The 16,647-nt window shown below is 37.0% G+C and overlaps 1 protein-coding gene across 2 annotated transcripts in view; it reads left to right on the top strand.

The window, feature by feature from the left end:
• Positions 1-16,647, top strand: part of NEBL (nebulette) — a 249,713-nt gene that overhangs the window by 66,347 nt on the left and 166,719 nt on the right. For both annotated transcript variants that reach the window (XM_088052390.1, XM_088052386.1), the window contains exon 3: positions 6,892-6,976. In XM_088052390.1, the coding sequence (XP_087908516.1) occupies positions 6,892-6,976 (85 nt within the window). The remainder of the gene's footprint in view (positions 1-6,891; positions 6,977-16,647) is intronic.

Raw genomic sequence — 16,647 nt, 5'->3', positions numbered from 1 at the left:
CAAGACTCATCTGTCTCCTTAACAATGTATATTTCTATGTACAATTAATATCAAATTGCAAAAGAGGGATAAAAGAAAAATGTAAGAAATGAGGAATAAACTAATACACCTGAGAGCTGGAGGATTTTTTAATTCTGAGACAGTTTTTGGGAGGAAGCAGGAAGACAGCACTCCTTGGTGGTTAGAGCGTGGGCCCAGCTGCCTGTGTGACACTGCTGGTGTTGGTCTAGTGGCACCTGGCCTTCTGTCTTCACCAAGCTGGCTCAAAGCAGTTTTCAGGGGACTTACTTGAAATCAAAATATCAGTATGGGAACAATGCAAATTCAGACAGCCCATGTATCTGAAAGTGTATTTTGAATAGGTTTCTTGGTCATCTTGGTATTGTAAGTACAAAGTAATTTAATTTTGTGACCTCTATGCTTTTTCTCTAAAACTTAGCAAGTACTGGCCACATGAGTAACATTAATGCTTTTGGATATATGCTGTGAAAAAGTTGGAAATTTACAAGATTTTACTATTTTCCAAAATTAACTGGCCTTTAAAATTCTGAAATAAGCTAGTGTAGGTTCCAGATCTTCTATCTAGGCCTATTTTCCATAGCTGTCAGTTCTGCCTGTGATTAAAAGATTACTGTGCAGTCCAGTTCTCTATTCCTTGGGGTTCCTCAATGTATGACATACATTTGCAGAGCTAACTGCTCCACTAGTTTGGTACAGTAGAATTCATAAGTGGAATTTCAAATGGTGATAGTCATGCAGTTTGGAACTAGAGTTGGCTACAGATTTTTAATCTATTTTATCTAAAATATAGACATTTTCTGCCATGTTGTTTTCAGTAAATAGTTCGTTTTTTCAGACGCTAACAGTAATAGAACAGTAAGGCACTAACCTGTGTCTTGGGGCCAGATAGAGTCAGAATATTTAACGTGGTTCCTAACCTTAGATTTTGAAGGGAGCCTCGGATATGGCTCTGTAGTTGTGTATCAAATGCCAGTCTGGTAGCACAGTGCACATTGTGCAACGTGTGCCTGGTTTTATGGGATATTTGGACTTTCACTCACTCCAGGAGCAATGGTGTTATGGCTTACCCCAACAAGCAAGTGGAATATCCTTACTTTTTTTTTTTTTTTTTATGGATCTTATTGCTTGCTAGATCTCCTGCAAATCAATACAAGCTCATTGCTCTAGGGGATTTTTCTCATAAAAAAGAAACTTGCATTTAGGTAGCATATGGGAGGAACTTTCTCTTTTATTTCAAGTAAGAAGTACAGATACAGAAATTAAATTTTTAGAAAGTTCCTTGCAAAACAGAAGGCAAAGATTGAAAAAGGTTTTCCAAAGGAAACTAATTGCAATTGGAGCTCTTCATACAGAGGGGTAGATTGAGGTAGCCAAAGAGAATTCCATCATCGGATAATTTCTGGAGAATTTTGATGTATTTCTTGTTCACTTCATTGCCCAAGTGCTGCCATGCCAAAGCTGTATTATCCACTAGCTACATTATTTCTACTACAAAAGCCTTTATAATTGCATGCAAATAAGTGATCTTGCACAGAAAGCTCAAAACAAAAGAGAAAACCCAGAGAAATCCCTCCTGGAGCTTCAGAGCTGCAAGTGCAACTGAGCACGAATTTCAATTCAAGTAGTCAGCTGTGGGCAAGATTTCCCTCCTGCTGATTCTTTCTCTGCTGTTGTGCATCTTACACGTCTTTCTGTGAACGACACGGTTTCAAGGTGAGGTGACAGAAGCAGTCCTGTGCCTCTTCAAACTGCCAGTTTAAGCACTCCCTAGTAATGTACAACTTAATTCACAACTTGTTGCCTTTAGCCTGGAAAAATTACTTTGTTATGTGTCTTCTATGTGAGACTTAATTGGAGATCTGTGTTTTTCCTCTCTGTTTTTGTGCTGTTTGTTGACATGGGCTCAGATCATATTTACCAAACTGGGCCTTTGCAGCTCTGAGATGGAGCTTCCCTACCTGTCCATCATTTGTGAGATTAGGTTACATCCAGACTGCTAGATCGTTATTTATTGTTTAATTTCAATTTTCAATTTTTGCATGCACTGCGCAGAAGTGCTAGTTTTAAAAGCCTAACTGATTTTTATGTTTTTCTATAATTCTTGTAAGACTGGTTTAATTTTATTATGTTGTTTTACAGGTTTATTTTGTGCAAATCTGCAAGTGAAAATAAGTGTGGGGTTTATTTTCTTTTTTCTTTTTTTTTTTTTTTAAACTTCCTTCTCTTTTAGAGTTTGCTTAAGTTAGAAGAGCAGTTATTTTGGACAAAAGTTAGGAGAGGACTGATAGCCTAATGTGACAGCCGGTGATGGCAATTGCTGTTATGAAAAGATGTGATGGAGCTGTCCCTCTGCTTGGGAGAATATTTTTTATTTTTTATTTGAGTATTTCGTACCTGCTCACTGGTTAAAAAAAATCACAATTTTAACGGTTCAGACAAATACAGAATAGGTATTTTAGGGGAGATATAACTCCATAGAAATCTAGTAACTCTGACAAGGGTTATAATTCTATAACTGAGCAGTAACAGTTATAAAATTTTACATTTACAGTTATAAAATACACACACAAATCTCTTAATCATTTGTAAATGTTGGTTAAGTCAGAGTGAGGTATGAGGAAGGTAATTCCAGTAGATGCTTGAATTTATCTCAGTCTTTGAATCTGACCTTTTACAGAAGAGACAAAGCTAAATCTTCATCCCATTCTATCTCAGAACATTTTTCTTTCCTTTTGTTGGATTGAGAGCATGGAAAAGCTGATGAAAACTTTACAGCTAAAAAAATATTTAGGAAAATTTCTGTTTAGTCATTGGAAAATCTAGGTAACTTTCAGGTGCTTTCCTGGGTTCTTGGAAGCTTTACTGATCCTGTTTTCAAATGTCAAAAGTGAAGGAGTTTCCTCATAAGCAGCAAGAGATTGCGTTGTGGTTTGATTTATTAATCAAGCTGTGCAGCTGAGGCAGGCAATACAGAAACCTGCAGCAGAGACACTATATTGTGTATCCTGATTTGTTCTGGAACTTCTTGTATGGATCTTTATACAGGACTAATCCTAATAGCATTAGTGTGGTAAGACATATTGCTAAGCAGACTTAGGCAACTAACAAAGACTTAAAACAAACAGAAAAATCCTTTGGACATTGCTATTAAATAGCTGACATGAGATCAATCTCCTTAACCAATTCTTGGCTCTTTCTCAGACATCATCTTGGACAAAAGAGAAACTGAGCAATGGATTACCAGGGACCACTGTCAGCCTTTTGAATTAAAGGCTGTTGCCATCCAGTTACTTATCCTTATTCAGAACATTTTAACGAAATGTGGTATAGCCCTAAACTGTTAAAGAAGCAGATTGTTGAATTTTAACACTTATATTTCAGACAAAAGTATCCAGTATCTTCGATAGCTCTCACATAATATCTTAAATACAATGTCTTCAGGATAATTACTAGTATCAGTAAGCTTAAAACAAATGTGAAAGCTGAAGATAGGATTTAAATTTAACAGTAGTCTTCTTAATGCATTTGAGGCAAGAATTTCCATAAATTAGAAGGGCTGTATCTAAACCCATGTCTTTCTGGTTTGAAATACCATGTGAGTGGTTTCATAAATCAGCTTCAGTTAAAATGACAACCCATAGTAGAATGCACTGCTAATTTAATTTTGCTAAATGATTCTTATTTTTACCACTATAATACATTTTGATAAATAGTTTAGATGATCAGTTTAAAGACCAATTTAAATTTTGGCAGTTTTGTTCACTTGTCATGTGTGTTGTTTTTTTCCATGGTCAAGTGTAAATACTTTTCATTGATAAAATCAATTTACATAGTATTTTCAAGCACATTAAAGTGCTGCTTCTTCAATACAGACATACTTTCTTTACTTGAAGTGTGGAGCTAGTGCTTCTAAAATAAATAATGATCTGAGATACATTTGTTCTCAAGTGGTTTTCTTGGAAAGTTGAAATATCTCTGAGCTGACTGCTAATTGTGGAAGAAAGCATTTCATTACAAATGATCAGAAGTAATAGCTGGTGAATGATAGGGACAAGGTGTATGTTTTTTATGCTTCAGAATACAGAGGTTTAATTTGAGCACCTGGGTTTGTAGTTCTCTGCTGTTGCTGCTAGCAAGGTCCCTGGGGGCTGTGGCTGAGACTTCTCAGTGTTCACACAATTCCCAAGGGGTCCAGGCCAAAACCCCCATCTGAGCTGGCTCGCATTCTGTGTTCTCCATGTTAAAAATACATGTGATTACTGTGATTGTTCTACCAGGGCCATGATATATAACCATGGTGTAAAGCAAGGCAACAAAATTTTATACTTTCAGCATTTAACAATATGCATAATGTAATATTTTAACTGTGTGTGTGTCAGATTGTCTTTTTTTATGGACAGGGATTTTGTCATCTACAGGAGCTATCTGTGGATATCTCATGGCTGCTGTATGAAAGGCTGCTGGGCTTTGAGGTGTGAATTGTGCACCATTGCTTCAATCTTCCTTGGGCATCAGCAAGCCCTGGCTGTGAGGTGGCTTGTTGCCTTCCCCATCTGCTCATTGCTGCTTTCCAAAAAGGGCTTATGACCCTCCTTGTGGCCAGTCTGGCATTTGTTTCTTGCCTCTACACAGAAGAATGGAGTGTGAGATAGAAAAAATGAAATAAAGAAAAAAAAGAGACGCCCTTCTGGAAATATTTTCCTTGTCCCAAGATATTACACACTGCTGACACCATCTGCCTCACGCAAAGCCCAGTTCTGTCTCCCTGTGTGTTGCCGGAGCTGTGGCTAAGCTGTTCTGCTGGCTGGTGTTGGCTGGCTCTGGGGTGTGGTGGTGGTGGGGGAGCCCCTGGTTTGAAAAAGAGGGAAGAAGTAGCAGAAGTATGCAGAACTCAGTGCTCTCTCTGGCCAAAGCTCCATCTTGGGTGGGACTTTGAGAGGACTTGGCTGTAACTCCAGAAGAGTTGTCTGAAGGGTGTCATGCCTAGAAATTATGTTTTCCAGTTTTCAGTGACATGAGCTCTGTGAGACAAGTGCCTGACATAATGGGTGGGAGTGTGCCTCACCATAAACTTGGAGTAGCATCCTTTGTCCGTCTGCTAGTACCTAATCTGGGATAGTTCTTATATTCCTGTAAGGAAAAGCTTTCTTTCATTAGGAGATAAAGTTTAGAGATAAGTCTAAGAGATAAGTTGTTGTTTTTTTCTCTTTCTATGCAGTTATTTTCCCTTGAGAGCCTGACATCCCTAGGTTGTCCTGTATTTCTCCTCTGTTTTCCCTGTGTAATGACACCATAAATGAGGGATGTTCTGCAGCCTCTTGGTGCGGGAGTGTACTCCATTGTGCTGTGGTGTGGAAGTCTGGCAATGCACGATGTCATCTGTGGGGGAATCAGGCCTGGAGCAGTTGACTGTATGAAGTTCAGGCATAATTTCTTATCAGTTATTGATTTTGCATTTCTGTGGGGGAAGCATTCAGCTTTTGGATAAAAACAGAAATCCTTAATTTTCCTGCTTGTTTTATTTTATCAGATAAAACTATTTTTTTCCTTTTTTTTTTTACTGAAACCATGCACCTCATTAATAGAACTTGTACACTGAAAACTTTCTAACAAAATACAATTTTGAAAGAAAATATGTATCATGTTTACACAGAATGGAAATTTTATGATGAAACCATAGCAACAACATACAACTAGCTGCTGAAAGAACACGTTAGAGATGGCCTGGAGTTTGAACATGGAAATGTTTAATACTGCATATGCTCTGTTTTCAGACACTTACTGCTTACTCTCTCTGCACGCTGCAGATGTTATTGTGTCTGTAACACTGTGCCTGTTGTTTTGTACTCTGAAATGTTGGAGGCACAAATGGGGGAGCTGGCAGACATGGGAAGCTGTGAATGGTAACTGAAGACATGAGTGCCTCACTTGGTAGTAAGGTGAACATTTTGGTTTCAGACTGAAGATGATGGAAAGGAATTAGTAAGAATCAGCTTCTTCATAGTGTTTCTGGCTCATAATAATATCTCTATTTTGGGATGTGCTGTTTCATTTTGTTATTAGCTTCTTTTTGTGGTCTTTCATGTAATGGAACTTCTTGTTTGATTGCAAAATTTCAGGATAAATGCATGAAAATTAACAAATAGAGGTTCTGTAAATGAGTAGGGTTTGACTGCTACAGTTCACAGAATCAAAAAATGATTAAGATTGGAAGAGATCACCAAAGGTCATCTAGTCTAACCTCCCTGCTCAAGCAGGCTCTCCTAGAGCATGTTAACATAAAATGCCAAAGCAAACATATTGCAAAGGTATAAAATTTCAAATGGAAAGAGAGATGCCTGATAGATTGCAGTTCTGAGACACCACAGCCTTTGGTACTGGATATTGCAGTACTGTGTTGATGTATTCACTGTTAAACCATTTGGCTTTTCCCAGAAAGTACCTGCTGTGGTCCTTCTGGTTCCTACACTAAAGGATTAAAGACCCCGTGGTACTCAGCTGTGCGCTCTTATGTAGCATCAGTTTCTGTAAAACAATTTCATTTTAAGGGCTTTTAGTTTAGTCATTGTCCAGCACATGGCTATACCAAGACAGTGGAGTTAAATATAGTTTTGATCACTGTATTGAAAGCAAATTTTGGCCGATTGGTCTTTGAAGTCAGTGGGCACAATGAGTGGGTGGGATTTAGACTCACAGGAACTCTTTGTGTTGTTTCTGTAAGGCATGTCTGAAGAATATTTTTAAATACTTCTAATTCATACCAAAAGATGAAATAATTCTGTGCACTGCAGGAAGGAGTGCTGGGATGCATTTGACTTTCTAGCCTTTGCAAATATTTACTGTTTGGCTTTGTGCTTCTTTTTCTTTTAGACATTACCCAAAGCAGTCCTTCACTACAGTGGCTGATACACCAGAAAATCTTCGCCTGAAGCAACAAAGTGAATTGCAAAGTCAGGTAAATAAAACAATTCTTTTGTCCTGTTAATATTATAAGGTCACTCCACTTCTTCATAGTTTTTCAAATTAGTAGTAGTATTTCTGTGTAAATACATAGTAGCACTGCAGTGTAATTATAAAAAAAATCTGTAAGTTAGTATAATACTACAAAACCCAAGGTTCTATTTCTGTTCTCTCTTACACTAGTTACCATACTATTGTAAGTCCATTGACATCACTGGAATCCTTCATTTTCAAAAGTACATGAAGCATCTGAATAGTTTTTAATGTTTAAAGTGATACAGCCTGACTCAAAGGGTTCATTTTCCTTTGACAAACTACCATTGTTAGCTTGCATTAAACTTAATAATAAAATAGCGTGGGATTAACAAACAATGAATTTGTCATTAGCAGATATTTAGAAGCCTTTAATATTTATCAACAATGAAGCGATTGAATAATCAGTTTATGGATCTTATGGCCTCTGTCAACTAATATATGAGGCAGTCTGTAAGCTAGTTGTGGTAAACATATTATCAATCAAAGCATATTTAGATTAATAAGAAATATATTTAAAGTAAAATGTAAAACAAAGAGGGGAAACAAGAGAAGAAAATGGCAAAGAAGACTTAGGTGACCCAAATACCATGCTGGCTATCTACCATAATATAAAGTTCTGACTGATATTAATTCATGTTTATCTGAAAAGCCCTCCTCTCCCCCACTGTCCACTTTATACTGTTACACTGTCCAGTTTATACTTTTAATTTATGTAATGCTAGAAGTTGTCCTGTAAGACAATTGATAAAATTTGATTGCATTTGATTTTATGAAAATTATATTTTTTTAATCGTGTTTTAGTTGAGATCTCTCATTATAAATTCATAACTATCATTTTCATTGTCATAAAAAAACTGTAGCAAAAAATAAGATAGTAGACAGCAACACCTTTCTTTTTTGGAAGGTCTCTATAGGTTGAGGGAGAAAATTGAAGGAGTGCTGAATGGAAAGGATAGCACATATTTAGCATGGTGTACAGTCTTAAAAATTCTTTACCTTTTGCCATTGTGGTTATTTATTATAAAACATAGAGAAATTATTTCATGCTGAAATTCTGTTATCTAAAAAGAGGACAGTTCATGGACTCTCTCCTCTTGACTTGAGTGGGTTTCAGATTGGAGTCTGGTTCATTTTCTTGTAATTCAGTGGTTCTGTGTACCAGAGTTACCATTGTGTCACAAGAGGAACTTTAACCAGTACTTTTTATGGGTCTTTTAAAAAGAATATGAATTCTCAGCCCACTGTTTTTTAGGGGTTTGACAGAAAGTTGGGATGCAGTAGAATAATAAAATGTTACTGCTCTTTACAGAGGATATAGGAGAAGTGGCTTTCCCTTACCTGTTTGAAACATGCTTCTGTGGCACTATGGAAGCATAAGGAAACTTATTATTGGTATTATTTTTTATTTTTAAACTAAGAACTTAGTATTCTAGTATACTGGATAAGCAGTATCAGCAAGAAACTTGGAGTTTAACTATGAACAAAATTACTGCAACTGTTCACAATGCACTGTCATAAAATGCTAATAGGAATCTACTCAAAACTTGGAAATGGAGAGAAACCTTTCAGTTTTACAATGTGCCTTTTTTACAATAGTATTATTCAGCAAAAGACTTGCAGATCTAAATTATAAGGACACAAAATTGCCTACTTGGAAGAAAGGCCATAATGTTTTTGATCATAATTTGCTTCCTGGTTGTTGATGTACATCTAGCCTGTGTTAAGGAGCCTAACCTGTGAATCATTTCAATGCTGAAATAAAGATTCCAGGTACTTTTCCTTATCCAATTTAAATCTTGTCCTAAAATAGGACTGTAAATTCTGAATACTTTCTGTAATACTTTGAAGAGTATAAGGACAGAGGAATTGCCATCCTCAATCAGTCCTATTGGCCATCTAGTCCCTTGCCCTGTCTTTTCAGGGAAAGTTGAAAGACTTCCAACTGAAAAAAATACATTTGGCATTGTTCAGGTCTCATTCTATTTCAGTCCTGTGCTGTAGAAAAAAAGTGTATGCATGGTTCAAGAAAAGCCTTTCATATGAAACCAAACTTGGCTGGATACAATCACATTATTACTACCTTCCAGTATTCATCAGAGCTGCTTGAGCCTCCTGCCAATGCATTTGACAATTTGGGATTGAGTAGATTCCATGTTAGGTAATATAAAAATTATATTGACTACTGAATAAGGAGAAATGCTTTTCTAAAGTAATAGCTGCTTCCTAGTTTCTAAGTAAGCATCTTTAATGCTTTTGGTACCAAAAGCAGCACAACCCTGTGTTTAACGATTCCAAGTGTTTTTTCAAAATCTGTTGCTTTAGAACTACTCTTTATTCTGCTCAGCAAAGCATGAAGAATTGGTAAAGGAAACACCATTAAATATTGTGTAAGCTAAAATACACTGTTTTTTGTAAATCTGTTGTTTTTATTTTCATTTAAGCACCAATTGACAGTGTTTTAAGTTGCAGTACTGGGTCCTTTGTCAAGAATCCATTAAGGTCAGCATCAGGTGCCAGGGTGTCATGTTGACATAACACAACAAGAACAAAACTAACAAAACAAAATACTGTTTTCTGATGGAGTCAATAGAAAATGGATAGCTCTTTGGAACACTTGAAAAATTATGTTGTTAAGAAGTCAAAGGACAGCATTTAAAAGCTTTCCAGAGAACTCTGTTCTTCTATTTTATATAATATCAGAGCTTTTCCCCACTTTAGGATTTTGCTTCTATGGGCTTTCATCCAGCTCTGTAGCTGGAAGGAGATACAAATGCATTTTAGGAGAGGCTGTTTGTTTTCCATTCTGGAGAACTCCACAGTCCAGTATACCTCCTGAGAGGAGAAAAATGAGTTTTTAGGTCTTTAATCCTCTAAATAAAGAGTAGAGACAGAGATCCAGTGTCTCAAACAAGATTTTTCTTTATGCCTCTGATGAAAAATCTGTCTTTTGGGGGAATTAGTGAATTCTCTTACACCATAATCATACAATGGATACTTTCCACATTCACTTGCCTCTCTTAGATAACTCAGCTATGGAAGTTACCAATACACTCATTTCAGCTTTGTTTACTTGGGAATTTCTTTGGTGTACCTTAGCTACTGATCTCTCTAACTTTGTAACACTGTAAATTACTCTGTGGCCTTTAGTCCTCATCTGTGGCAATGCTGTGTACATCAAAAGCAGCCACTCCAGCTGAACTTGCAAAAAGAAACAGAGATGTTCTGCTGCAGTTCTTGGCAGGAAGAATATCAAAGTGTCAGATCAAACAGAGGGCTGATGTTTAAGGTGTGTTCTACTCCAGCACTTTCTGAGGAAATGTACTTTCCAGTAACTCATGGGGAACTTGATACAAAATCATGGGTCTTGTTCTACTTTCTTCTTGTCCTGGCCTGTGGTGGCACACCCTGAGACTGCTGTCCTTGGAAACTCCAAATGCTTTTTTTCGTATGGGAGAAAATTCCTTGTACTTCCCTTATTAACTTGGATAATTGAAAGTGTATCTGTGTTTCTTTAGGAAGAAACATACTTGCAGTTTTTCTTGATAAAGAGTTCCTAAAGTGTTGATTTTCAAGAAGTACTGCAGTGTCTTATGAGACATATGCAATTGAATCAAACCGTTATTCTAACAATATTATATTTTAACAGTTTTTACTTTCTCAGGAATTGCTTGTATTTGGATCTTTACCTGTCAACTCTCACCAGGATAATCATGGTATTATTGAGCATTTGGAATCGAGTCAGCCTCAGAGAAGGGAATAAAAAAATCTTTATGATCAGGTGTTTGCATCTAGGATGACCATGCTCTTCCTTGTTCAGGCTGAAGAAGAGACTGACTCTGTGTAGCAGTTCTGTGTAAAAGTACAAGAGATGACAGGTGTAAACTGAAATATGGGAGACTGCACTTATGCATGAGGAGAATCTTTTCCAGTGTTAGAGTGGATGAACACTGGCAGAAGGTGCCTGGAGAGATTGTGGAGTGACCATCCCAGGAGATTTTCAGAAGAGGACTGGGCACAGTCCTAAGGAATCTGTGGTACTTGACTGTGCTTTGAGTAGGGTGATGCACTAGATGACCTCCAGAGTTCCCCTGCATCTTCAGCTCTTCATTTTCAGTGATTTGTCTCTGTCCTGTCTTTCCTCAGGTTCCTCTTGACCATTTCTCTAATCTTGCGTTTTTCTCTTTGCTTCTCTGTTTCAAAAATACATGTTAGCAATCTTCCAGGCAGATTATTTTTATTAACTTGATTTGTTAAAAAAAGCCTTTTCAGTTTATATGCACCTCTTTTATGAAATCTTTGGAACAGAACTACCACAGTGAATGCTATAGGAGAATGAAATGCTGTATGGATTACTAAAGCAGATATTGGATGCATTTCCTGAGGTACCCTGAGTGCGCTCACTGGAGAAGTCATTGGAGAAAATAGTTTTTGGAGCTAGAGACAGAGATAAAAATATGTTCTTTCAGCTGAGGAAAGGAGGAGGTGGTATTATATGGCAAGCAGAGAGTCTTTGGTGTATCTTTATGGGTGATTTTGTTAGAAGACCCTGGAACATATTTTAAAGATGGGACTTTTTCAGATAGCCATCAGGAGCTGATTATTTATATATTCCTCTCTCCAGTTATCTGAGGATCTGAACCCAATCCACCATATGTGTATGAGGAGAGGGGTGAGCGAGCCAGGAGAGTGCAGCCTTCTCAGGCATCTTTTTGCTATTATTTGTGAGTTACAGGTCCTGGAGATGTTGATTAGGTTGATGCATTAAAATAAACCTGGACAGCCCGCAGAAAGCTCTGCCCTGTGAACCCCTGTGAACCCCTTCACAGCAGTAATTTGTAAATCATGCTCACCTACTAAATGTGTTTTTTTTTCAACTCCTGGTTTGTTCCTTCTTTCCCTCTGAAGACCATTTAAGTGGCTTGTTTTATCTGTGTGAATCAAAGGCATGAAAATCATTCTTGATGTGAAAAATGCAAAGTTCCAGAGGAGTGCAGGAGACGGAATGAATTTCAGTTTTCTGGGAAAATGGTTGTCACCTCTCCTGATTTTTATCTTGCCAAGTACGTTAGGGATTCTGTGTACATCCTGTGTGCACTGGACTGGCTCCTGTTGCTGTGACACCATATATCTACACTGTTTTTGGTTGGTTTTTTTTTTGTTGTTGTTTTTATTGTTTTTTGGTTTTTTTCCCCTTGCATTTACTTAGGCTGCAAGATTCAGAATTTGACAGTACTTCTCCTACTTCTTTCCTGTCTGCTATTCTTTGCTGTCCTAGATGCTGAGCAAGAGTCTGGAGATAAACACGTTGTAACCCTGTGGTTGGGAGAACATGAGGCAAAGACACCAAGCGGGGTGTAGTAGTAATAGATAAACTGATTGTGCAGCAGAGAGGGAATTTGTCTGTGGAATACACTTTTGTATTATTGACACGTTTGTAACACCCTGAAATTCTTTGATTTCATATGTGAAAATACAAATCTTCTACTGGGACATAAGATATGGTTATGGGCTACTTTCTGAAAGAGAAGTGCTGTTTGCCTTAGCTTTAAGTTGTTAACACTTAAGTCTTAAATATGATTCCTGGTACCGACAGCATATCCTAATTTAAAAAAAAATCTGATATAATTGGCCTGTATTATTATACAGAATTTTATACTAACTTTCAATGGTAATGTACTGGTCAGTGTGGGAAATATTACTTGTATAAAGGACTTTAGATAGTACTGGGGTTTGTTTTGTTTTGTTTTAGTTGGTTATACAAAGAACTATTTTTCTTACAATATTGACTATTCTTCCCTCTTTTCTTTTTGGGTCACATCACACCTTGATAATCAGTAAGTTAAGCTGTGTAGATAAAAGCAGTAAATTATTTTGCTTTTTGCTGAACCTATGTTATTATGTGTGTCTGTATTTATATCTAAGGACAAAATTACAGGTTTCAGTGCCTGAGCAAAACAACTGCTTCAGTCTCCTCTTTTTGTACTGTTTCCTCATTTCTCTGAGAAAAGATCTGCAAAGATAGCAATGAAGGGAGCACATTACAAAGCAAAGATGAATACTTACCCAATATTCAGAAGGAACTTTAGACAGACTTGTACATGAGCATCTATGGAAAATGGTATCCTATCTAGCTTTTCAGCTTTTCACTGTTGATTTGATAATACAAAAGTAAAAGTGTAACAATTATCTTTCTCTGGCCTTAGTGCTTGCCCTGTTGTTATTAAACACAGTGATGTGAAAACCTTGTGTAATTTGATAGGGGAAAACCAGAGCAGAACTACACAATAAGGAAGCACAATAGTATCTGCAGAGTCTTGGAAGCAAGGAGTGTAAACTTCCTGCTGGCTAAAAAGTTAAGTCTATGAAGTACACAGTCATGGGAGAAAAATTGCATCTTCCAGTGCCAAGACACAGAAGTAAGCTGCAAAATATATTAATATAATTAGATTAATTATATGTTAATAAGAAAAAAACCTGCATTTTTTCTCATTTATTTCAGATGCAGATGCACATGTTTAACTGTAAAAAGTGAAGGGATCACCCATTTACATGAACTAGAGGTAATTTTTGTGGTAGGATGAGGGCAGAGCAATCATGATTTATTATTAATGGAGTACTTATGGACAAACCCATTTTTATAGACTGTCTTATGACATCGAATCAATGGGCAAGTAGGACATCCTTAACAAAAAATCTTAGGCTCAATAAAATCAGAAGTGATTCCCACTACCTTTATGTGTACAATCAGAATTAATAGTAATGGAACAAAAGAGGGCCCCAGAATTCGTAACTGTGATTTGTGAACTGAATTGTGGCATTCTGTAGTGCATCAGCACTAGTATTGAAATATGTATAGCTTTTTAGAAGAGCAATTAATAAAACTGATAACTTAAATTTTGAAATATCAGAATTTCTATGGTTTAAACATTTTTACGAAATATTATAATCTTTAAAAGAAGTGTGCTTTTTGTTCCAGATGAGGATCTCTTCAAATTCTCTCTAGCTTCTTTCTGGTTTTTATTTCTGGAACTAGATTTTTAAATGGTCACTCTGTTGCTCGCCACTGTGTTGCAGGTAATTGGATGCCATGATGTTTTCTAGTTATGTTTTTGTTGGATTACTGCACAGCATTTCAACCCACATGAAGGAAAAATGCATTTAGTTTTAGAGAACTTAAAATAAAGACTGAGAACAGAACAATTGTCATAATAAGTGAATCATCCACGGATTGCAATCAGGTGCTAAGGACATATAACACTACTGTGGAGTGCAAGAGGGTCAGGAAGATGTTCCTGCTCCCAAAGACAAATAGAGTGCACTGGCTTATGTCCACACTCTGTATGGCTTCTCCCCCATAATGGATATTATATATTTCTTATCCATTTCACAGTGTTTAAGAAGCCCATCAGAGTGGCATTTGAGAAACAAGAAACCGAGCATGTGTGAAATATGATGGTAATGGGGAGTTTGTGGGTTCAGTGTCCTCTGGGTTGTGTGCAGTGACTGGTCAGGCCAAGAGGAGCACAACTGGAACAGGCATGTCCTTGGTGCCTTTCAGGAGTGCTCCTTCCTCTGAAGCAGATGCTGAGCTGTGCCAGGTCTTGCCTTGGGAATGGCTGGGGAGCACACCCAGCAGTGTCAGGTGTCGAGGCTGTCAGTACTGAGTTTGTCCCTTTGCCCTCCCCTGTTTAGCAGAGTATTTGTACCATTTGTACCAGGTGTGGCCAATGCCAGAAGATGAGATCACATCACTCTTTCTTTCCTTTCTGGACTTCAGATCTGCATCTTTCAGACTGCCACATTCAGTCAAAGGGGGTCCATGTAGTCCTGCTTCCTTTTGCTGACACTGCTGTTTTTTCACAAAAACTGGCAGTACTTGTGATCATCAAGAGGAAACTTGACTCAGGAGTTGACTGGTCTGATCCAGCATGAAGTGTTGGTAATGTCATCATTAAAAGGAAAGATAGCTGAGGAGCTTGCCTTTACTTACTCACTCTGGGATATCAAAAATGAAATTTTCAGGAATATGGTTTTAGTCAATGCACTGTATTAGGAGAACTTGTTTTATTTTCTTGATGTTGCTAATGTCTTCCTCCAAAAAGTTCTTAGTCTTTGCCTTAGACTTCCATTTGTGTAACAGCTGGGATGAGTTATCTCCCCCCATGCCCCAGCAAATTGGAGTGGCTGGCATATCAAATAATTTGAAAGTGGCATATGAGTATTTTTGTTAATATATTTTCATCCAGAGTTAGAGCTCAGTATTTTTTTTTTTTCCAACGCGAGATTATGGAATTGAATTCTTTGTACATCAAAGCATTAGATAAATCCATTTGGAATGTCACATTGTGGCAATTAATGATTTCAGTTTAGTTCCTTATTTTAAGCTCATATCTTTTCAGAAGTACTGACTTGTTTCTTACCAAGGAATGAAGCTAGTCATCCATCTTTTTGTAATGGGTCCAATTTTTGTGTTCATCTGTGGCAATACCTTAACGAACTTCATATGTTCTGAACAGAGAATTTATAGAGGCAATGTTAGTTTTTCCCTTCGTTTCTCTCTTGTCCTTAGTCTCATGGCCTTAAACACTGTATTTGGTCTATTTTATTGGTTCTCTGAAAATGTTTTGAATTTGGTCCTTTTCTCTTGTTTCAGTTTTTTTCCACAAGGTTGAGCCACTTCAAGGCTTTTTTGAACCACATCAGGTTCTTGTTTTTTTTTTTTTTTCTACTGATGCTACAAGCTCAACATGTCATAAAGAATTTCTTCACTTTCTCCACAGGGTGGTTGGAACAGGTTTGCCAGGGAAGTGGTGGAATCACCATCCCTGGAATTGTTCAAGAAAAAACTGGATGTGGCACTTTGTGCTGCGGTCTAGTTGATGTGGTGGTGTTTGATCAAAGGTTGGACTTGATCTTGGTGATCTTAACCAACCTCAATGATTCCATGTTTCTGCGTCAATTTTTGTTGTTTAAGGGATTCTTGAGAGAGGTCATTGCTCACAATGTCACATTTTTTGTGGATATCCATAATTTCTTTTCAGAAGAGGAAGGAAAGTGAAAGTTTTAACATGTATTTAAGTTTACTGATAGATTGAGACATCAAACTCTTTGCTAGCACAGCTCTGGAAATTCCCTCAATACATGGTTAGTTTGTCCCATAGCTGAATATTTTTCCAGTAAACTTGTTATGTATTTGTATTATGATAGGAGTGTAGAATTAAAGAATTTTCATGAGCATGATAATATTTATTCTATGATGCAGTTGTTTTTTTTTTTTTCATTAGAATGTATCCAGTCTTAAGATCTGTGTTGAGAAAAAAAGAAAATACTGATTTACCAATGTGCTCCTCCCATATAACTAGCTGTGATTTAAGTCTGCATTTGCAGAGCTTTTATTGGTATGCATTTTGTTTAGCAGTTATTTGTATCTGCTAAAGTATCTTAAATTGATAAAGATTTCTGTGTAAGAGTTGAGAGTGGCTGGAGTTCTTCACCACTTCAGCTTATTTTTTTTTTTTTTTAGTGTAACAAAGAAGTCAATCCAGATGCCCATTTTTACTTTGTGTAAAACAGCTGTTCCCATTGTGTGCATTGGCTACTGAGTAGTATCCTTTAAATCCATTTTAATTC

This window comes from Pseudopodoces humilis, chromosome 1, assembly GCF_049639895.1.
Source record: "Pseudopodoces humilis isolate 2021_Gansu_Grassland_sample_001 chromosome 1, ASM4963989v1, whole genome shotgun sequence".
NCBI lineage: Eukaryota > Metazoa > Chordata > Aves > Passeriformes > Paridae > Pseudopodoces > Pseudopodoces humilis.
The sequence above is the reverse complement of the archived record's forward strand: the minus strand, read 5'-3'. Positions and strand labels throughout refer to the sequence as shown.